Source organism: Condylura cristata, unplaced genomic scaffold (genome assembly GCF_000260355.1).
Source record: "Condylura cristata isolate star-nosed mole 26May11 unplaced genomic scaffold, ConCri1.0 scaffold00038, whole genome shotgun sequence".
Lineage (NCBI taxonomy): Eukaryota > Metazoa > Chordata > Mammalia > Eulipotyphla > Talpidae > Condylura > Condylura cristata.
The window spans coordinates 6888934-6912015 of NW_004567139.1; the positions used below are offsets into that span (position 1 = coordinate 6888934).

Here is a 23082-nt window from a genome sequence, read left to right on the forward strand (position 1 = left end):
GACTTCCTGCCGTGCTAGATGGCCACGCTCCTCCCCCTGACTAGAAAGCCGCTCTGTGAGGCTTCTCTCCCTCCTGGTACAGGTGACGTTTAAGTTGTGAGGATAGATGTCTCCCCTGAAGGGACTTCCTGAGGCTTTTCACCATTTGAATAAAAAATACCTGACCTGAGACATTTTTATCTTAACTTGGCCTTTACGAAAAAGGAAAAAAAAGTCACCGCACACCCCGCTGGGAGCTGACAAACATCGGCTGTGTCTGGGGACATTATGGGTAAATTACTGGTGGGGGGGTGCAGCTGCCCAGCCCCCTACAAAGCCAGACACTTCCCAGGGGCTAAGACAACAGGGACCCCACTGCCATAGTGCTGAGCCAGGCTGTGAGGCCTGCTCTGGAAGCGTCTGGCTTCTCTCACGGATCAAAGACCTGCAGCACTTGGGTCTTGCCCTCCCTCGAGCCAGCGGTTGTGTTGATCTGCGCTGGCATCCTGCGCATCCAGACGCATCCAGACGGGGCAGATGAACCCCTGGACGGGGGTTGCAGGCCTGGGTCTGGGAGAAGACTTCAGGGTGGGCCCCAGCCCTGCTCCCTCCCAGGTCTCGGGAGGGCTCCCCTGCAGGCCCCGGGGTCAGAAGTACCTGAGCTGCTGCCGGCAGGCCTCTTGCGGCAGGTGGACTCCCTCCTCGCTGTGACTGATGGGCACTTGGGGTCCAGCTGGCGGCCCGCCCTGGAGACGGAGGCGGCCCCTGCCCGCTCGCCCCCCCGAATAGCTGTGGGCTCAGCACATGTGTGTCCCAGCTTTGTTTATTTTCGGATCTGTTTTTGTCCTGTTGTGTGTTTTGTACTCCTGCAAGCTGCCTCCAGTCCCTTTGGGAGCAAAGCGGGCCGTAAAAGCAGAGCCACCCGGGCCCGGCCCCGCACCATGGCCTGGCACTCCTGACCGCCAGTGCTGTGAGGCCGGTGTCCTGCTGCGGCAGCGGCTATTCCGGCTATTCCAGGCTTCTCTGCCCTTCCTGGAGACTCGCTCTCGGAGACCAGCAGCCCGGGGGGTAGAGCAACAGGTTTTAGAGGCAAAACCACCAACATCCATCTGCCCGCAGACTCCTCTCCCTCCCGGTTCTTTCCAGCCTCCCAGCTGGCTGTTGGCGGGAAGCCACAGGGCCGGGAGATGGCAAGTGGAGTAGCTGCACAGGTTCTCCGTTTTCACTCTAACCGGGATTATTCCTGCAGCATGAAAGAGGCCTTCAGGGTCCAGGGATTTGTGTGCAGGCTGCTGGACAGGGCGAGAGGGCCGGCCAGGAGGGGCCTAGGCCTGGGAGTGGGCAAGCCCAGCCGGCGCCTACACTCCAAAGGTCCGCCCACCCAGGCGCCCCTCCCTCGGCTGCCTCCGAGTCCCCAGTTCAGCAGGCCACAGGCCTGAGGCTGCCGGCTTGAGAGGCCAAGGCTTCCACGGAGGCTGAGGCCAGCCCGGCTGACCTGTGGTGGGCAGGCCTTGCTCGCCTCACGCACTTGACCTTTGCACCACCTGGCGGGTCCTTTGGTTGCTGTGAATCAGCAGCAGCTGCTGGCAGGGACCTGGAGCTGCCGGCGCGTCCACTCTGGGCCTTCGGCAGGCCTCTCTCTGGGCTGCTCACCCAGCCGGTCACTGCCCCACCTGGTCAGTCCATCTCCCGGCGTGAGGACTTGGGAGCGAGAGCATGTGTCTGAGCCTCCGTTTTTAATCTCCGTTTTAAGCTAAGAAGGGGGTTTACGCTGACACTGGGGGTCACGACCCCCTCGGGTGTCTGCATGTGCTGGGCCTCGCTGGCCAGCACCCCGTCTCTCCAAGTCGGCTCCCCACAGGGCCGCGCCTACTCCCATACTTGGAGTTGCCTCCATGTCCTCATCTGTAAAATGGGGCGGCGTCAGTGGCACCCTCAGGTTCTCAGGACAGCTAGATGAGGTTGGCAGCGAGAAGAGCGCCTGGAAGACGGCAGCCCCAACACACGGGGCCACACGCAGCCCTGGCAGGACAGTCGGGGCCCTCTGAGCCTGAGGGGTGTAAGCTGAGCCCCGGCCGAGACAGGACTCCTGAGCCGGGAGTCACCCGGTGGATGCTGGCCCTGGGCGGCTGGGGCAGACGCATCTGGAGGCCGTAACTGCTGCCCACCTGGGATAGGCAGCTTTGGGGTCCACCTGTCTGGAAACCTTAGCTGCAATCTGAATTAAAATAACCTCCTTGACGCCCAGGAGTGGTAGCGGTTCCTGGCTCCAGTTTGAGCTGTCAGAGGTGGAGGGGCCCTCCCTCGGGGCTGCCGAAAGGTGACACCCTGGGTTTCTCAGGTGAGCCTGAGCCCAAAAGGGAAAGAGCATAGAACCCCCAAGCCCAAGCCACCCAGGGGGCTGGCTTGTGTCTGTGCACGAAGCCAACAGAGGACCTCACTGCAAACGCGGCTCCTGGGGAGAGTGCGCTGGTCTCAGCTGGGCACTCTGAGGCTGCCCAGGGTGGACTTAGTGGGGCAAGGCCACACAGCCAGCCAAGGTCAGCGCCTGCTGGCTCGGCCCACTGGTCCGTTTACCCCATTCTGGACCAGCAGGCCCATTCAGCTGGCGTTCTGGGTCCAGCCCGGTCTCCCCACAGGCCCGGGCCCTCAGTGGCTGGTGGTTTTCCGTCAAGAGTCCTGGACGCTGCAATACCAGTGCGTGGCTGTGGCTGCCGTGGGGGCTTATGCTGAGACCTGGCGGCGCAGCCCGCCAGTCTGCATCTGCTGGGCCTCGCTGGCCCGCGCCCCCTCTCTGCAATCCAGCTAGAACGCGGCTCCTAGGCACCCACCCTGCTGCTGGGCTGTGCCATTCAGTCCACCCCTTCCCCCAGGGACACCCACCGCCTGCTCTTAATTCAGCCCCGCCACACCCCAGGGAGACCTGGGTGACATTTTGATTATGACTCTCAATATTATGCAGGGAGACCGGACCCACGGTCGCGAGATGGGGGGACAGGGGCGGCTTCGGCTCATGGAGAGCTGGTGTGTTCTTGTAGGTGCCTGTGGAGGGGGGAAGGTGGGGAGGCTGGGGCTGGGCCAGCTGGGGGAGGAGTCCCAAAACCCGTTCTCATTTTCCCAAGTGCTAGAGCTTAGAGAAAACTGGTAATGGTGAGAAGAGGGCTTGGAATCGCCATTCTGATGCCGTAGGAGAAGGTGACCGCTGGGCCGTCTCAGGGGACCGTGGGGGTGGGGAGGGCACAGCCTGGAAGCTAAGGCTGCAGGACAAGTGAACTAGAGCAGGGAGGGGCCCTTTCTGGCCTGTCCCCATTCTGGTGGCGCCAGCCCTGCTGGCCCTGGGGGAGGGCCCCTTCTTTGTGATGACAGCTTTGGGAACCGGTCTGCACCCCAGCTCTGGAGAAGCAGCCGCAGCCCCACTGTGCAGATAACAGGCTCCAAGCAGCTGAGTGACTAAGCGCAGGCTCCCCACTGACAGGCAGCCATTAGGGTGACTTGTCCTGGGACAGGAGGGGGAGGGCCCCCAAGGGGCAGAGAGAAGCTGCCTCTGGACCCCAAGGCAGGGGACAGCAGCCCCAGGAGCCTCTGTACCCTCACCCTTCCCCCCCATTCTGGAAAAGCCAGAGATGGACACAGGTGTGCTGCAGAGCTTTTTAATGGTTCCTTGCTGTTTTAACAATATCATGAAAAAAATATACAGTTTAGAATCTGGGACTGGCCATTGTCTGGATGGGTCTCAAGGCAGCAGATGGGGCCACCCCACCCTTCCCCGTCCTCCCCCCGCCAAGGGAGATAGGCTACTGGAAGCTACTGGAACCAGAGCACCAAGGGACGCTGGGATCAGGGACTAAGTCAGGGTCTCAGTCAGGTCAGGATCCAGCAAAGGAGGGGAGGAGTGGGGTGGGGTGGGCAGCTGCATCCACCCGGGGCTGGGCTGGGGCTGCCCCGGGAGGGAGGGTGGGTCTGCCCGTCCCCAGGACAGAAAAACCTTCAGCAGCCCTGGCGTTCACACCCAAGCTTCTTCTCAACCCCCTAGGACAGAGAGGAATCTGACTTCCAGAAAGACAAATCTCCCTTAAGCATTCATACGCTCCAAACATAGCAGAGAGCACACACACACTATCCCACTATCCGCTGGATACCTGAAATCCTAATTTCACTGGCATTCTGGTTGTTTTGTTGCTAAATCTGGCAATCCTATGCCCGCGGGGCCTGGCCTCAGAAGTGGGGGAGGGTGGCTCAAGCTGGCAGAGGCCTGAGAAAGGAAGGGGAAGTAGCAGGATGGGGGTGGGAGGAAACACTGGGTCAGAAAGGAGCTTTTACTCCCTCCCCCTGGAACGATATATTATTTGTTAAAAAACTATTTTCCAGAAATTTCTACAATGGCCACCTTCAGCTGTTAACATCTGGCGGGGGGAGGGGGTTAGACAAGTGCACACAGACACCCCATATGGTTCTAAATAAAGTGTGGCAGCCTAGTCCTCGCTGCGCTGGGGTCTCCTCCTCGGATGAAGTGTGCTAAGTATTCACTGTGAATCTTCCAGGGGAGACTTCTATTCAGGTCTCCTACACAGGCCTCCTTCCCTTCTGGCTCCTGGCTTCTGGTGGCCGAATTGCTAACTCTGTTCCTGATGCTGCTCTAGAAGGATCTAAACACAACAGGTGAGAACGAACAGCCCCGGGCCCAGCTTGTGCCCAGGCCTGCTCCTAGCCCCTTCTGGACCTTTCCGTGTCCGGTCCTTCTCACCCCGAAAGGGGCTGCACTGAGTGTACAAATCCTCAGTCGGGTTTACTCCGAGGGCTCCAGGCTGCTGGTGTGGGGGCCAGGTGTGTGGGGGGGCTGTGACACCCCCTTTCCCCAGCAGTGCTGCCAGGCAGCGCTCAAGGCCAGGAGGGGCCAGGAGGGACGTGGCCTCCCTGGCTGCCCCGGGGCTGACCTGCTACTGCTGCATGGGCCAAGAACTCAGGTTGGCATCTGGCCTCCATTTGAGGTCAGGGCGGAGAAAATGGGCCTGGAAGAGGAAAACTGGTTTCTGCTGTGAGAACACCGCCCGTCTGGAGGGCCCGGGACGGCAGGGGGTGCGGTGAAGCCAGGCACCCATCTGGCACGCCTGCCAGCTCCCCAGGCCCTTCAAGGCCCTCCGGCTAGGCCAACGCCCCTCCTGCGTGAGGTCCAGGGTCCTGCCCACCAGGCTCTTGGCTGCCCCCACTGCAGGGGGCAGGGGCCGTGGGCTGAGCCGGGCGGTGAGGCCAAGAGCGTGGGGCTCCCGAGGGCCTCACACTCGGATCTCGTCCTCTTCCTCCTCATCCATGAAGGAGAATTCCTTGTCAGGCTGCCTGGGGAGAGTGGCCCGGGCGCTGTCCGGCCCCCGGAAGGCGGGGCTGCGCTCCTCCAGCACCCCCGAGGTGCAGCTGGAGAGGGAGCTGCTATCCCGCGTGGTGTGGCTGCCCACGCTGCGGGCCGAGCCGGGGCTGGGGGCCGCTGCTGCCCAGCCCTCGTCCTGCAGAGCCTGGGAGGGCGGCGGGGCCAAGTCGGGCCCCGCCCTGCCTTCCTGCGGGGCCAGGGCAGGGACGGAGGCCAGGGGCGGCCGCTGGGTGAGACTGCCCGCTGGGTCCTCGTCTCCATGGTAACCGCCACCCTCCTCCTCCTCCGGCTCCCACTCCTCCTTGTCCATGATGCTTAGGACGTCGCCCAGCATGGAGGGCCCCAGGTCGATGTGGAAGGACATGATGGACTCAGCGTGCTTCAGCCCGTAGCCAGGCGCCTTCTGCACGACGGGCAGATCCGTCAGGGCCCCGAAGGCCTGCTCGTCCAGGAGGGGGTCCGGGGAGTGGGGGCCGGTGGCCCCGTTGCGCCGGGGTGCAGGCGCCTCGCCCACACCCTCGTCCTCAGCACCGCCCTCCCCACCACTGGCCTGCTTCACGGGGCTGGACGACAGACTCTTGGGCAGCTGGCCGGGGCCCTTCTCGGAGGCCTCCTTCTCGTTGAGCTGCGGCAGGGACATGGCATTCTTGACGAACAGGGCCGAGTCCCGCAGGGAGCCCAGCATGTCCCGCTGCTCCCGGTCGCCTCTGGTCACCGACTGTGACCGCTTGCTGCCGCGGAACTTCCGGGACAGGAGGCTGCGCTTGGAGGAGGAAGAGGCCGAGGGCTGCTCTTCCAGGGACTCGCCGTCCAGCTCGCCAGCCTTGCTGTTGAGGAAGGAGGTGTCCCCGAAGGCGTCGCCGCCTCGGCCCACGTGCATGGTGTGGCGGAAGTCCCCCAGCGGGGCGCTGATCATCTCCGCCGTGAGGTCCACTCGGGAACGGCGCTTGGAGGGCACCGAGCTGGACACCAGCTGCTTAAGGATCGGCATCTTGTCTGGCGGAAGGGGTGGGGGCAGGACCCCGAGGCAGCTGGCAGGTCGGCGGGGGTCAAATCGGAAGCGATGGCCAGCGGATCACAGGGCTGCAAGAGAACAGCAGCAAGGGTCAGCCAGCAGCGAGCCCCCCTGCCCCGGGCTGTTGTTCAAAACAATCCGCCAGTGGTCAATGTCACAACCTGCCGGTTTCCTCACCCACAGGTTTTCAGGCTAGGGGAGTGACTTTTGCTGATGGGGTGCAAGCAGCCCCAGACGCTCTCCCTGAAACTTGAGGGGTGACCTTTCTCAAGGTGCCCCAAAAAAGGGCGTCACACAGCACTTCCATGGCCCAGAGCCTGGGCTGTGACTCGGGGGGCAGTCACACGCTTCCTGCCGGCTGACCTCAATCCCTGCCACGCGCGGGAACACCTCAACTTGAGTCATGGTGCTCAGGAGGGACAGGCAGGCCCCAGAGGCCGCCCAGCTGGCGTTCTGATTCAGCATTGGGCGGGGCTGCCGGGACCCACAGAACCAGCTCCCCGGCCTTCCGTCCTCGTTGGCTGTCCCATAAACGGGGACCCGCCTGGCCACCACCCGGGCCCTGGCTCTTGGCGGAGGACGCCTTCCCTGCGTCCAGTGTGGATGACCAGCCTAGAGCCCAGCAGAGCGGGGCTCTGGCCATGCAGCTCCCAGCATGGGTCGAGATGAAGTGCGGAGCTGAGACCCCGCCAGCAGTCGGAGGGGTCTGGTGCCAGTGCCGAGCGGGAGCTTAGGACTGAGCAGGGTGGCGGGAGCGGAGTCGGGGTTTAACAGAGGAAGGCGGGCAGGGCTGGGCCCGGGCACCAGGGCCGGCGTGCCTCCCACTGCTGTTCATAGCACAGTCCCAAGGCGCCCTCACTGCAAGGCTCACTCCCGTGCAAGCATCAGCCACCTCCAGCCACCTCGCCCCCTGCCGAGGCGCGACATGAGTCCCCAGGCCCCCCTTTGCTCCCCTATTGCCTCATCCTTCACCTTGTAGCCAAAACAAAAGTCACCGCATGCTCCTCAGTCCAAACCCTCGGCCCAGTGGCCAGCGCCTGCCTCCTCCTCATGTGCGGCTCGCAGCTCCCCTGTGCACGTGCCTGCCCCGTCCGAGCTTGTCCCCTGGGCTCTACGGACACACGTCCTTGGCCAGGGTGAGTCCTCCCTGCCTCCTCCCAGCCGCATAACCTGCTGGCTGGCCCGTCATCTCCCCACTGGACTAGGAGCTTCCGGAGGTCCCAGCGGCCTGCTAAGCACTGACCCCAGCCAGCTGCTCACAGCCCACGGGGCCTCAGACACCTGCTGCGAGGCCTGCACGGCCCCCCGCCCCCGCCGAGGGTCACCCCCTCTGCTGCCAGCCCACAGGCCGGCCTCCAGGCTTGTCCTCCCAGTGTCCTGGGCCCCATGTCCAGCGGCCAGTCTGACGGCACCCCGGTCAGCAAGTGCCCCCACCCAGTGGTTAGCTGAACTGCTCATCACTCCAGCAAACAGAGAACTTCCTGGAAGGCCTTAGGTGGCCGACTGCCGTCAGCCACCCTCCTCACTCTCCTCCTTCTCCCCTAACCCTAACCTGAGCCCTCCATCTAATCTCTAACAGACAGTGAGCTCCCGGCTCAGGGGTTGGGCAAGTGGGTTCCACAGAGGGCCAGAGAGTGAAGACTTGGCTTTGTGGGCAAAGATGCCGTCTCTGGCAGAGGCTCAGCCCTGCCTGGGAGTAAGAACATGGTGGTAAACTCTGTAGCTGACAGTGTGGCCATGGCCAGTGCAGCTCTATTGACACAAACGAGCGGTGGGCCAGCTCTGGCCTGAGGGCCGCGGCTAGGTCCGAGGGCCCTGCCCACGCACTGCTCCAGGAAGGACTTGCCACCTGCGATCTCCAGGCCAGCCAAGGGGGGCCAGGCCAATCTGGGCTGGGGTGTTCTATTTGGCTAAAAAATAGAAAGGGAAGGTGGAGTTGCTGGAACACACCCGGCACTGGCAGGAATCAGATTCAAATCAACCGTCAGTGAGAGCGCCTCGGGCTCCTGCTGCTGCAGGGCATGACACAGACAGAGCCCGGTGCCCTGTTCTCAGCTGCCCACAGGCCCCTGCTGGCTGGCCCCTGGCCCCGGGATCTCAGGGAGACAGGAGAGAAGGGCCTACCTGGGGGGCCCAAGAGGACAGGCCGGCAGGACACGGCGTCTCCAGGGGTATGCCCCAGAGGGCAGAGCCAGGCCCGAAGCCTTGGGGGGCGGCACACTGGTCAGGCACCTTCACCACTGGACTAGCCCTCCCTGCCAGAGCAAACGGCACTGCTCCCCTCAGGAGGCGGTCCCTAGCCCGCTGACACATGAGCCGGTCTCCTGGTGCCGGGCAGGATCGCTGGCCTTTGCCAAAATGTCCCCAGACGGGCTCGCAGCACCCTGGGATAAGGACACGCGTGGAAATAAAGCGTGTGCCACATGCCAGGTAAGGGAGGGAAACAAAAGGGGCGGGCTGGGCAGGGAGGGACGAGAGGGGCCGGCACTGTGGGACCCTCACGTGACGCAGGGGTCCGGGCAATGGCAGGAATCCCGGCCCCCGCAAGCATCTCAAGGGCTGTGTTTCCCTGACGTGCGGGCAGAGGAGACGGGAGCCACAGGCCTGGCTGCCCAGGGCTCAGCAGAGATGGCCTGGGGCCCTGGACACTGGCCGGGGAGGAAGGGACCCACCTGCCCCAGACCCCCTCTGGCACATCCACACGGGTGAAGCTACAGGGTGCCAGAGGGGTCAGTGGGGACAGCTGCAACCTGTGTGTGGCACTGGCCCACCCCAGGCCACCCGTACCCCGCACGGGCCCAACAGCCAGAAAAGACAGAGGGGGTCCGTGAAGCCATCTGCTGCCTCTGGCCTTCTCCTTGGGGGTAGGAACAGGGCTTTGTGACTCATTCAACATCTGGCGGGCAGAAGTCCCAGGGAGCTGGATGGAGTCACCCACTGGTCACCCTGTCTCATCAGAGGTCCTGAGGGTGTGGGGGTCCTCTGGAGCTCAGACTGGACGGACAAACAAGAGCTCACTCATGGGTGACTTGGGTCCTGGACTTCATGGTTCCTCCGTGATGTCAAGTCACCCGAAGTGTCTGACGGGGAACGGTCTGGGGGCGAGGCAATGGAACCAGGAGCGTAAGCATGAGCAGGCGGCCTGGGCCAACCTGGGGGGCAGGTGGGGAGCCCTGTGTGCCCCTGGAAGGGGATCATGCCTAGGGAGCACGATGGCTTTGGAGGTGGTGGTGGGGGTTTTGCTAAGGACCATGACTCAACTCTGCACAAGTTGACTAAAATAGACTTCGGCCACTCCCCTTAGCCTGCCCAGGGCTGGAACCCCCACCCCGCCCCCCCCCACCACCCCACCCCGGAAGCCACTTCCCACTCTCCTGGCAGGGCAAAGTTGGAGCAGCAACTGTCTCTCCCTGACCCTCCCAGCCTCTGGCGAAACCAGCTTCCTCTGCCTTGGCCCCCTGACCACAGAACATTCCTCTAAGCACTGCGGCAGGGTTTACACTAACCACACCCTGGGCTCAGCTCTACCCTGGGGAACCCTCCATGCGTGGACTGTCCAGCCCGTCAGCTCCCAGGGGCGCAGGGGTTGAGCCGTGCTCCAGAGGCCCGGTGGACTGGACCCAGGCACAGGACAGGCCCGAGCCCCTGCGGCAGCCCGGCAGACCCCCAGCTGACCAGGGCACAGAGCACACAAGCTTCAACCCCCACTGCACGGGGCAGCTGCTTCACAGTTCTCCCGGGGCTGTGCCAGCCAACCACCGACACCAGCCTGCGGAGGGCTTCTGGCCCTCGGGACCTCGGTGGGGCTCGGATGGTCTCCACGGGCTCCGTTCCCCCCACTTCCCCCCTCCCCCCCCGCCCGCCTCTCATTGGCTTCCTGCACACCCACTCACTCCCAGGCCCTGGAGTCAGACCAGTGAAAATAACAGGGTGGACAGGTCCCTGCCTTCCCAGGGCACGGAGAGCGATGGGTGGGGGCCGGGCTGTAAACAGGCACATAAAACCCTCTCTGAGGCGATGCGAGCAAGTGTGGGAGTTACGGGGGCTGAAGAGGCTCCCCGAGGAAGGGGCTATGCCAGCTGGGAACAGACGATGAGAAGGATCCAGCCCGTCCAGAACATTCTAGCAGAGGGCACGTGCCAAGGCCCAGAGCAAAATAGACTGAAAGCCGGGCCCTCCCTGGTGGTGCAATGGGTTAAAGCGCAGCACTGTGCAGTGCTGCACGAGTTCGATCCCCAGTCAGGGAGAGACCCACAGGGCGCAGCAGGCCCTCCTGTCTCCCACTGCTCGCTTCAAGCAGGGTGTTTCAGTTGACCTGCCTGTTCTGCTCCCCACTCTGTCTCTGGTGAACTCTCTCACCACCCCCGCACCTCTGGCCTGTGCCCCACTTCTGTATGCATAAATCAATAAATCTTAAAAAAAAAAAAAAAAAAAAGAATGAAAGCCAGTGCCAGGAGCCGGGTCACCAGAGCCTCCCGGGGAGACTGGCGGGAGCGTGGAGGGTGTCCCGGTGAGGGGAGCCTGGGTTCCTGGTGGCACGAGTCCCGGCTGAACTGTGCAGGCCCCCAAGGCCGGTCCCGGAGCAAGGGAAGGGGGCGGCATTCAGTCTGGGGGCCAGGAGGTGGGGGCGGCTAAGGAGATGGACAGAAGGGCATGTTAGGGGCTCCCCTGGGACACAGAGACCCGAGGAGCAGCTGCCGGTCCCGACGGGGCATGAGACAAAGTGCGGAATCAAAGGAGAACCTCTTCCAGCTCCAGGCATCTGCGCAGCGCTGCTCAGGGGAGACGGCCTCTCTCCCAGGGGTGTGGCCAACATTCCACCAGTAGGTAGAGCTGAGCTTTGCCAACCTGGGGGTGGCATTCTGCTCCGCAAGTCTGCCAGCTAGCACAACAGGGAGGGGGTTGTGCAAGAAACGCAGAGCAATGCGGTCACACCTCTCTGGAAGAGGTGAGAGGCTTTTGTCCAGAGAGAAAGATCCAGTGCTTTCTGGAACAGCACCAGCCTTAACCTGCAAGATAAGCAGGCCCAGCAAGCGCCGAGGACTTTCACTTAGTTGACAGCAGCTAAGTGAACCAGCAAGCACTGTGGCTGCATTGTCACATGCTCCAGAACCTTCCGTGGGGGCTGAGGTTTTAGGTGACTTGAGTCTCACTGGATCTTTCAGCTCCTTCACCCACTACTGCCCGAGCCCTGGGATTTGAAAGGGGGCCGGCTGCAGGGTGAGCTCCCCGTCGGAACCTCACCTGGGCCTGGACAGCCACGCAGCAAGAACCTGGACTCGGCACCTCACTCGTGCACCGCTTCTGTGTTCGTGTCATGACGGGGGTGTGCAGGGAGCTTCCAGAGCCCGAGAACACGTTAAGGGACCTGCCTTAGGGTCCCTCAGGTCGGGGGTTGACCAGGGCTTCTCCGCACACCACGGCTCCCTCCCAGCCCATGGCGTGGGGGGGACACGGCGCTCGCAGTCTGAGTGTGTACAACATGCGTGCACCTGACACACAGGTGCACACCCACGTGCAGCTGACACACGTGCCCGCTCGCGCTACATGCGTCTGCTAATACACGACAACACACTCCCGTTTTCCTTCTTTTTAAAAAGATTCCAGCGTTTTCTTTCCTAACCTCAGTGGTTCTTCATGCTAAAATACAGCTGGGGCATTTTATTTTATTTTAAAAAATAGCACCCCCGGTGCCACACATGACTCTCACTAAGGCATCAGGGTTGCCCGCAACCGTGGAGACGGCCAAGACGGAGAGGTGCGGGAGAGCACCCCAGGAGCACTGCTGAGAGTCTTGGGTGGGGAGACGGCCTGGCAGGAGCCCAGGGCTCCTGACCCCCAATCTGAAGGTCCTCCCCAGATAACACAGAACGGAGGGGCAGGGAGGAGGGAAGGGCTTCCCTCCCGCCAGGCAGCGGGGGAGGGCCCTGGGCCCTGGGCCGAGAGTCCAGACGACCCAGGGGTCCTGCGGCCTGATGACCCAAAGCTCCTTCAGCTGTGGCTTTACAGGCCTGACCGGACACCCCCCACACTGACAACGCACCCTCGGCCACTCCAAAGCCAGCTTCCCTGGTGACAGAAAAGGCTGGAAAGGACCGAATGCCCAACGGTAAGGACATGGCTGAGAAAACGGGCCCACCAGCTCCGTGGCTCATCATGCAGGCACAAAAGGAGGGCTAGGACACCCCGCTTCCCCCCAGAAAACGGTTCACCAATAGCGTCCAGAACCACAGGCTGGATTTAGACTGGCTGACACAGAGCGATCGCAACCTGCACACATGTGCCTTGGCAAACCGAGACTGAAGAGGCAGAGACGTCCAGCAGCCATGCCGGGCAGGGGGTGCAGGTTCTGACACAGGGTGCTTAATGTGGTGATGCTGTTTTTATAATAATAGTAATAAAATCCCAAAGCATCAAAGGCTCAAGGAAGACTTAACTTCTAAACCAGCTAAGAACAATCTGGTTCTCGGAGCTCAAGGCACTGGGTGGGGAGGGCCGATCTGGGCCAGAATCTTCTCGACACGTCTCCCCTTGATGCTTGTCTTCGCCCTCCCCCCAAACCTGCCTAAGCTGGACACCTCCTTTTACCCCCAAGTTATCTGGGAGGAGATTAGGACGCCCCAAAGTGCTCCTTCCCAAAGCTGCCCCCCAATGCTGGAGTCTCACGATGAGATAGCATCACCTCACCCCCGCGCCCGGCCAGTTTCCATGAGGCCCGAGGCGGGGCCTGGCTCCCACAGGGCGGGAGACCCAAGTGGGAGCCTACTTGAGATCTGGGCGGGGAAGGTTCTGTTGCTGCTGGAGCCCCGGCTCCTGACAGCTGCTGGCAGCAGAGAAAACTAGAATGGGAGTGAGGGGTTGTCCCAGGACAACCAGCACCGCAGGGCTCCTGAACTGCTGCCGTCCCGTGCAGAGGCAGCAACACCGTCCACATTCCCAGGTTCTGGGCGTCTGCTGCCTGCCAGGCCTCGCGCTGAGGACACCCTCCTGCCCTCACCCCGCCAGGGCAAGGCCGTGATGGCCCCCACTTTACAGAAAGGGAAACGGAGGCTCCCTCACTCCCCCAGCTATTCAGTGGTGATTTGAGCCCGTTTCTGGCAGACTTGAACGTATGTTCAGGCCTATTCGATGTCCACGGCCTAGAATGTGCGTGTGTGTGTGTTGGGGGTTGGGGGCGTCGCGGATGGGGGGGGGTTGTCAGCTTAACCAAGATCCTGGGGCTCAAACTCACTTGATCGACTACTCACCCACTCGAGATCAGCAGCCTGAGGGGGCTCCCGTGAGCTGCCCCAGCCCAGGAGCTCATTGCCCTTCCTGCTCCCGAAGTCCTGATTCCCTGGGAGGGCCGCCCTGAAACAGCAGCTGGGTTGCTGGGGCCCAAGCAGGAGCCGGCCAAGAACAAGGCATTTCCCTGCCGCAAATGTTCCCCGGCTCCTGGCGTTCCCGGGTAGCTCCGGCAGACCCACCCTCTCCCTCCACCTCCAGCCAGGCCCCCTGCACTGCTCCGTCCCTGTGGCCCAGCGCTGCCCTGGCTGATGCCATTTCCTGGAGATAAACATCCTCGGCTTTGGTCGACTCTTCCTGGAAGGAAGGGAAAGTGAGCAGGGCGCAGCCAAGTTTCACTGCATGCTTTACACACTTGCAAGGCACCGGAAGCACATTCCCCGGGCCTCCCGCTGGCCGGCTGGGGAGGCGCAGGCTGGGGAGGCGCAGGCTGGGGGGAGGGTGGACCTGTCCCAGGTAATCTGAACACCAGGCTCTTGTCAGGGTTGGCTTGGGGTGAAAGACACAGGGAACAAATAAACAGGCCACACCGGCCAGCGCGACCACTTTCACTTTCTGCTGAGCGCTAGGGCTGGGCAATGGTGGACACCCGCCTACAGGGGGCGCCAGCCTGCCGGGGTGTGGCCCAGGTGGACTCACTAAGGTAATTGCACACACACCCACGCTGGACTGCAAAATGCCAACGGATGTAAAGGAGCTCACGAATGTGTTTCTATGTAGCATAGGCTTGAGTCACAGATGAAGAACGGACTGGGTTCAATACAACATCGATGCGACTTTCTCTGCTCTTGTCAATGTAACTATTAAAAATGTCAACTATGTAGGGGATTTGCAGGACACTTCGACGGAAGGACCCTGACTTAGACATTTTCCCTCTTTGCTGTGTAAGCAACGCTTGCTTGGAGGTGGGCCAAGGATTGTTCACATTGGGATGAGACTACAGTTAATATTTATCATATAAAATAGTTAATAAGGGCCCTCCCTAGTGGCGCAGCGGGTTACAGCACAGCACTGAGAAGCTAAAGCCACTTCCGCATGAGTTCGATCCCCACCAGCCCCGGAGGTGACCACAGGGCGCGGCAGACATCTCCTGACCCGCCCGCTGCTCCCCTCAGCAGTGGACTTATCAGCTGGCCTGTTCTGCTCCCCGCTCTGTCTCTGGTGAAGCCTCTTACCGCCCCTGCACCCCTGGCCTGTACATCAGTTCTGTATGCATAAATAAATAAATCTCTAAAAAAAAGTGGTTAATAATACTACATTCTTTCAGGTTACATTGTGATATCCTAAATTTTACACCGGGGACGCCCAGTGAACGCGAAGTTGCGTCGGTCTTACTGGAATTCTGAAGCAAATATCCTTCCAGTCTGCCTAAGTCCTCAGCCATTTCCGGAGGATGCATTCTTGGGCATTACATTACTTTCGGTTCTTACTATTCACTTATCCTCCAGTTTTTACCAAGAGTCAGTCCTACGAACACAGGACCAACACCAGTCCTTGGATTTTCTTTGGCCAAACTGAGAATAATCATATGATAACCACCCTCAGAAATGTGTATTTCTTTGTTTACTCAAGAGGGAGGGCTTTAGGGCCTCCCTGGTGGCACAAGGGTTAAGTCTCAGCACATGAAGCTCTCCACAGCCACTGCAGCCAGAGGTGACCCACAGGGCGCAGCAGACCTCTCCTGACCGGTCTGCTGCTCCCCTCAGCAGTGTACTTCCTCGATCTGCCTGTTCTGCTCCCCACTCTGTCTCTGGTGACGCCTCTCACATACCACCCCCACCTCTGGCCTGTACCCCAGTTCCGTATGCAGAAATAAATAAATCTTAAAAAAAAAAAAAGGAGGGAGAGCATTAGCAAACATATTAGCATCTGTATCCTTTCTCTTGTGAATAGCTTGTTGAAATCTTTTGCCTATTTTTCAAGGGGTGGGGATTTAATCTTTCGGCTTTTTCAAATGTTAAATCTCCTGAAAATGTTGGCCATGATACTTTGCAAATATTTGTGCAAACACGTCAGACATTATTACATCATGGCGATTTTGTTGTTCCTTTTATGTGGCCAAATCTGTGTCATAGTGTCTAATTTTGTACTATAAAGCAAAGACCTTCCTTACTCCTAAACGTATGAAAATGTTCACTTCTAAAACCACCAGGTAATGTATAAAAACCACCCATACGAAGAAATACTAGCAAGAAATAGACCAACTAAGAGTTGCCTGTGGTTAATAAAATTGTGGGTCATGTAAAGAAATAAGATGTAAAGTTACTGATTCCTTACAGAGTTGTTACGAATATTCCCCCCACCCCCCACAAGCCTATCTCTGGGCTTCCCATGCTGCTCACTGCTCCCTGTGCCACGCCAGGTCTCCACCATCACCCTTAAAACACACTTTGAGTATTTTAGGATGAGGGTGCTACTTGTACATTTTCTCTAAAATATTCTTGGCTTTTCTAATGTAGTCTGCCAGATGGACTTTAGCAATCCTGATGGGATTATATTGGTGTTGGAAAAAAATACATCAACTTGAGAAAAATGGACTGTCACACCTCAAGTCATCACACCCACTCGTTTGAGTCTCTCAGACACCCCCCTTTGATTGTGCGGGCTTTCTTCCTACAAGCCTGACACATTTCTTGCCATGCTCCCATGCCTCAGTCTCATCATGAATGGGTTTTGCAAAGTCCCTTTTACACACCTGTATTTTCTGACTGGTACAGCTGGTAGCGGGTGTGGAAAGTTCAGTTTAAAGATGTATAAATGATTGATGGCCATCTGATCAAACAGGTACAATCTCCCCCACGCTAAAGGACTTTATGAGGGGATCTCTGGGGTTTTGCGTGTCAACAGCCCCTCACCTGCAGCTAGCAAGAATTTGTCTCCTGTGTTTCTCATTCTTATCTGCTAGATTTGCTAGGTCTGCCATTATTGTGTGGGCCATTGTGAGGGACAAGAAATCTCTGTTCCTGGCATTTCCAGCGATGGCCTAACCCCATCCAGCTACCACTGCAGTCGCCAGCCACTTGAGGAAGGGGGGGCGGGGGGGGTGAGTGTTTGAAATCTGGTGGGTAGCTAAGGAGTTAAGTATTTTATTTTTCTTATTTTAAATATAAAAACTGATGTGATTCAGTTAATGGAAGACCTATATTTAGAACAACCAGAGCATGTGAATCTCAATTTTCAACAGTAAATTTTCTGAAATCCAAATTCTAACTCAGTACTTGTGAAATTTTGCAGTGAAGATGTGCTGGAAGTATAAACTACACACTGGATTGTGAAGTCATTGTATGAAAATAATGGAAAATCTTATTAATATGGGGCCTTCCCTGGTGGTGCAGCAGGTTGGAGTGCATGCTACAAAGCTAGCCACAACTGCTTCAGCACGAGTTCGATCCCCGCCTGGAGGTGACCCACATGGCACAGCAGACCTCTCCTGTCTCCCCGCTGCTCCCCTCAGCAGTGGATTTCAGCAGGTCTGCATGTTCTGCTCCCCTCTCTGTCTCCCGTGAATCCTCTCACCACCCCCGCACCTCTGGCCTATTCCTCAGTTCTCTATGTATAAATAAATAAATCTTTAAAAAAAACCACAACCAATTTATATTAAAAAATCATATTAATATGGTTTCTAATTAAATGATGAGATGACAATACAGAGATAAAGCAGCTTAAACAAAACATAAAAACAATCTGACTTGTTTTCATCTTTTAAATGAGGCTACTAGAAAAGTAAAAATCCTATGTTCCACTAGCTTAATATTCCTTTCATCCCCACCCCACCCTAGTATTATAGTCTTATTGATTGTTATTCTAGATGTTTCTACTAATCAAGATGCTCACTATTGCAGTCACACAGACATGCTCAATAATGTTCAAAGAATTCACCCGCACTGGGCCTCCCTGGTGATACAAAGGTTAAGTCTCAGCACTACGAAGCCGTCTGCAGCCCCTGCAGCACAAGTTCGATCCCCAGCCTGGGAGTGACCCACAGGGCATGGCAGACGGCTCCTGTCTCCCTGCTGCTCCCCTCAGCAGAGTTTCAATCAGCCTGTTTTGCTCCCCACTGTCTCCAGTGAATCCCCTCACTCATCTCATCCCCATCTCTAGCCTACACCCCAGCTCTTATATGCATGAATAAAATAAATCTTAAAAAAAAATTTACAGGCATACTAGTTTATGGGAAAATGCCAACAACTCAGAGTCTCAGGAAAACACTAGAAGGTGGATCATCTACCTTTTCATTGCTGGAAAATACTGAAGCGGTTTCCCAGTGATGTGCGTATAATCAGGGGGCTGTTGGGTAACATCTCCATGGTGGTGTGCCGAGAACATCACACAGGAAACGACACCCCAGGCTCACCCTCCCGGACCAGGGGAGGGCTGAGGTGGGGAGTGAGCAGAGAAACTCACATCCAGTGAGGCTTACTCTGCACCAAGCTTTCGTCTGCACTGGTTTTGTTTTGTTTTGTTTTTTTTTTTGGTAAACAGGTAATGTCCCAGCATTTGAAGACTCTCTCAGGTATTCTCCTCAACCATCCCACGGATTTACTTTTTAAAAAAGATTGACTTAATTTATGCATACAAGAGCTGGGGTACAGGCCAGAGGTGTGGGGGATAAAAGGATTCACCAGAGACAGAGTGGGGCACAGAACAGACAGACCCACCAAATTCCACTGCTGAGGGGAGCAGCGGGAGGTCTCCCTCTGCTGAGCCACGTGGGTCGCTCCCTGGTCAGATCCAGCATGTCACAGTGGCTGCAGACAGCTTCACAGTGCTGTGCTTTAACCCCTGATGTGATTCTCTGGTGGTGGGGGTCACTGGGAGGGCCCCAATCCCATGGATTTAATATCACCATCTTCATCTTGCCGGTAAAAGCACTGAAGTGCAGAGTTAAATGATTCAGAGCTGAGAATGCGCCTGGGTCTGGTGACGAAGCTTGGACTTTCCCTCTCCCCGAGGGCCCATCGGTCAGTCCTCTGAACTGGGGACCAGGCCTCTCACATGGGATGGTTACTACGCAGGAATTGCAAGACACAGAACCCAACTTAAACTCTGCCACTGCCCAGCACTCCGGCAAAGGACAGATAATCCTGGGGGTACAAGTCCGACCCCCCCCAGCCCCACCCCAGGAGACCCACCTTGCTGGAAACCCTGCACTCAGCCCCTGCACCTCTGTCCTGCTTCTGCCTCCCTCCTCACTCCAGAGTCCTTTGCTGAGGGCCACGGGAAGGGAGGCAGCAGGAGGGAAGGGGAGCAAGCTCCTTGGTCCCCTGGGAGTTAGAACAACCCGGGCTGGAAGAGAAAGGAGTGAGCTATGACCTGGGAGCCACAGGAAGTGACATGTGGGAACCAGGAAGATGAGGCATCACTGGCTCAAGGACCAGTGACGTTGGTCACTTTGTTTACAGGATTCTTCCTGGACACCCGTGTCGGCCCCCTTCCCTCACCGGGAGACACAGCCACCAGCTGGCCACAGGGAGGTGTGTTGGGGGCCTAGTTCCCAGGGCAGGGGTCTCCTTGGGGAGACCCACCCCCCCACACCAGCCCAAGGCCTCAGAAGGAAGCGGCTGGGCTGGACCGGCTGGGCTTGAAATCAGATCTGCCAGGTGGCATTGGGTTTCACTTCCTTTCTCCTGGGGCAGAGCTCAGCGGAGGAGTGGGGAGCATAAGGACACTCCGGGGTCCCCCGAGGGAGCCAAGGGGATCTGGGCTCACTCCAGAGCAGGCTGGCAAGTTTTCCACCGGGGCCCTGTCAGAGGCTGAGGGAGGCTGCAGGGGACCCCACTTAAACCTGGCCAAGCCACACTGGGCCTGAGTTATTTGTGCCTCAGTTTCCTTATTCACTTACACAGATTACAGATGTTAACACCAGTACGTGAAACATGGAGCTTAATCACAAGCAGGGTGAGCCCTGGAGGTGGTGGTGGAGGTCTGCTAAGGTGAGGCTGTGATGCCTTCTACCCCAGAGGCAGAGAATCCTAGGAGCTAGTGACAGCGGCCAGCGGTCACTCTTGAGTTCCAAGAAGACGCATCACTGACCTGGCGTGCACGCTTCCAGTGTTCTCCAAAATGCCTAATCCAAAAGACTCCAGGCTGACCCCTTTCAAAGTCCACGGAGGTCCCCCGAGATAACTGGGGCAGGGCCCTCCCAGCTTCTGAAGCCCAGATCTAGATGGTGCCCTCCACCGGCCATCCCTACCCACAGGGGTGGACCAAGCGGCTGGAGGTTTGGTCTCCTCCCGGCTGACCCCACCCCCACCCCGCCCCTTACCTGGACGCCTCCCTTCTTTACCAGTAACCTTTAACGATACAGGATTCCGGGCCTGGCTCTCTCACAGGAGACTCTGATTTCTGATTTCTGGGAGCAGTGCATGGGGTGGACCAGGTGGAGAAGAGGCCGCCTGGGAAGCGGGAACTGCCCTGGTGCTGACCCAGGGTGAGGAGGAGGGGGCCATCCTTGAGAACACATCCAGGGCTCTTTCTTGCCAGGCACTGCCCTCCCGCCAGGGGGGACCAGGGGGTGCGGGGTGAGGGGGAAATGCTGGGGTGCAGAGTGGTCTCTTACAGGCTGAGTGAGAACAGGCCTCCTTCGTGGCCACGCCCACTCTGTCGTCACTCCGCCCAAGGCAGACCCCTCCCCAGCTCCGCAGGTAAGTGGAGCCTAGCTGTGCCCCTGTTCCTGGGATGCCAGTGCTGCCAGTCTGGCAAGGAGCCCCAAGCCGCCAGCTGGCAGTGCCTGGGGAGACTCTGAAGTGCATTCGCTGGAAGGAAGCCCAAGGCTCTGAAAGGGGTGTATTTTCAACTGGTGCTCCCGAGAGTGGGACTGTGGGAACGGAAGGGCTAAGCAACTTCTAGAGGCACTGGAAGCCCGAGGGGCGTGCCGGCCACACACACTAGTCCCCCAGACCTCCCAGTGCCCTAGCCAGAGGGGCAAGCATGAGCCTGTCTCCCTGGGGCACCTCAGAAGCACTGTCCCGAGCTGGCTGGTGAGGAACCAGGCTCTGGGTTCTTTTTTCCAAGGTCAAGAAAGAGCCTCTAGCAGGTCAGAAGAGTTGGGTCAGTGCTCAGTTTCCAGGGCAAGATTGCTCAACCCCCCTCGCTCCACCCTCTCCCCCACCCCCCAGCCTTATCTCTGGCATCAACCCAGATCCTGTTCCTCCAAGGAACAGGCTCCTCCCCTCCCCCAGGGGAGGACAAACTCCTGGGAGCTGGGAACAGTCCAGGCCCTGAGTGATCCTTCTGATGCTCTGGCCTCTGGCCCCTCCACTCCCACCAATCCAGAGGAGGGGCAGGGCAGGGATATCAAACACATGGCCTGCCGCACCTGGGCAGGGCCTGTCCTGGCCACACAAATCAATCTCCACTCCAAAGGTGGAGGTGGAATCCAGCTCAAGGTCCTTTCTGGGAAGTTTCCCTTGGAAAGAAGGTTCACAAGGTCCCTCGCTCAGCTCAGCATTTCCCATCACCCCCTTTTTTGTGAGACCTCGGTCTCCAGGCCAGGGTGGTGTTGGTCTGTGGGTTGTCAGTGAGGGCAGGACAGAAGGGTGAGAGGCACACACCTGGGAGGCTGGGGAGAATGGGGGGGGGGGAGGAATAAGGGTAATGAAAAGGGAAAAAGAGGGATCATGAAAGAAAAAAAAGGAGGGCGCCCCAGGAAATGAAAGGAATGCTCCCAGCGGAAGTCCGAAGTTATCAAGGAGGGGGTGCCCGGGAGCTCACGGAGACTGCAGGGGGCTGAGACTCACCCCAAACAGCACCTCTGGAGAGCCAGCTCACTGTGACACAGGGGTGCCAGGAAGACAGACCCCTGGGGGTCACAACCCCTGCCGTGGGAAGGGGCAGCGTCCTCCGGGAGTGGCAGGCAAAGTCCAAGTCCCGAGGAGATAAACCACTCTGCTGGGTCACATGGGCCGCTGATGACACTGGAACCCACGTGGCTCCCCCACAGTTCGCCACCACAGTTCGCAGGGTGCTGGCTGTCCCACCAGGGTGGGGCCGCCCAGTCCCAGGTGGATGTGTCTGTGCTCTGGGCTCTCCGGGGCTACCGGCAGGCCTGGCGGGGCCGGCCCTGCTCCAGAAACTCCCCGCTTCTGGGAGGAAATCCAGGGTTCAGTTTCCCTCTTCCTTTGTGTGTTCTTTGTTCTCTTAAAATTCAGTCTATCCTGCTGGTGGTCCCCTCCTCCACCCAGGCCTCGGAGAGGGGGCGGAGGCGGTGGGGAGTTATTAGAAACCCAGACAGCGCAAAGAAGTTGCGTGGCAGGCCCCTGCCCTGCCGCCTGGCCCCTCATTGTTTACGCCAGGCGAGGGGGACGGTTGCTCAGGTCCAGATGGCAGCTGGGGGTGAGGGCCAGGGCGTCTCCCTGAGCCTCCCAACCCCTCTCGAGCGGGGCGGGCGGCTTCACAGCTCGGGGACCCCCAGGACCCTTTCCCCATTCAGTGGCCGAGCCCCGAGAAGCCCGCGGAGGGCCGCCCGGGTGGCCAGCGGTGACCAGGGCAGCGGCAGCAGCAGCGCGGTGCTTCCCCGCCATTCTCCCGGGGAGAAAAAAAAACTTCCAGAGCCAGGTCGCAGTGTCTCATCGGGGAAACACAAGAATCTGGTTCGAGTTAGCGGGGAGCCCCCTCCCCCGCCCTGCCCCCAACACTCGCAGGGCTCAGTCTCCCCGGGGAAGCCCGCCCGCCTCTGCCCTGCCTCCGGGCTCCACTCGCGGTTCCCGCCAGGCGCTCCGGCCCGGACACTCGCCGCTCGCCGCCGGCCAGCAGCGCCCGCGCGGGCGGGGGGCAGTTTCGAACCCGCGGCTGGGGGCGCTCCAGGCAGCGGGGCGGAGCCTGAGACCTCCGAGCGCCGGTCCGCGCGTCCGCGGCCCCGAGCCGGCGATTCAATCATTAACCAGCCGCTCCCCGCCAGCCGGCCCCGAGCTAGCCCCCGCCCCGGCTCACACGGGGTTCTCGGCGCGGCTGCACCCCAGAGGCGCCTCGGTTTCTCCCCGCCTCGGCCTCCGGGTCTGGCGGGGAGGCGGGCGGAGAGGGAAGGGCTGGCCCGGGAGGGGGTGGAGTATGGCCCCCCTCGGCCATTCCCTTCCAGGCGGCTCTTCCCTCCCGTCTCCCGGCTGGCGACGGGCGCTGCAGCGTGCGCGAGCGGCCGCCCTGCCACGACCGCGGCAGAGCCCGGTTCTTACTGCCGGAGCTCCGCGCACACACGCCCCCCTCGGGAGACCGCCGACTGTTGTGCCGCTGCCCACACCGACACACACCCCATTCCTGGGCAAGGGGGTGGGCCTTTCAGCCGGCCCCTCCATTGCACCCCGCCCCCGCGGCGCCCCGGGCCACCGGCAAACCCCTCTGGGGAGAGGAACCCCGTCGGGTCTGGGCTTCGCGGGGCGCTCCACCGCCCCTCCTCTCGGAGCCCGCTCCACCCCGACACTGAGCGCGGCTGCCCGGCCCAGGCGCC

The 23082-nt window shown here is 59.7% G+C and overlaps 1 protein-coding gene across 1 annotated transcript; it reads right to left on the minus strand.

Annotated features, from left to right (window-relative positions):
- Positions 1-3622: 3622 nt before the first annotated feature.
- CDC42EP4 (CDC42 effector protein (Rho GTPase binding) 4) lies at positions 3623-21458 on the minus strand. The gene is made up of 2 exons (XM_012733148.1): positions 21380-21458; positions 3623-6424 (listed from the first exon to the last, which is right to left on the minus strand). The coding sequence occupies exon 2, from the start codon at positions 6330-6332 to the stop codon at positions 5253-5255; it is 1080 nt and encodes a 359-aa protein (XP_012588602.1). The 5' UTR covers positions 6333-6424; positions 21380-21458; the 3' UTR covers positions 3623-5252.
- Between the last annotated feature and the right edge of the window lie 1624 nt (positions 21459-23082).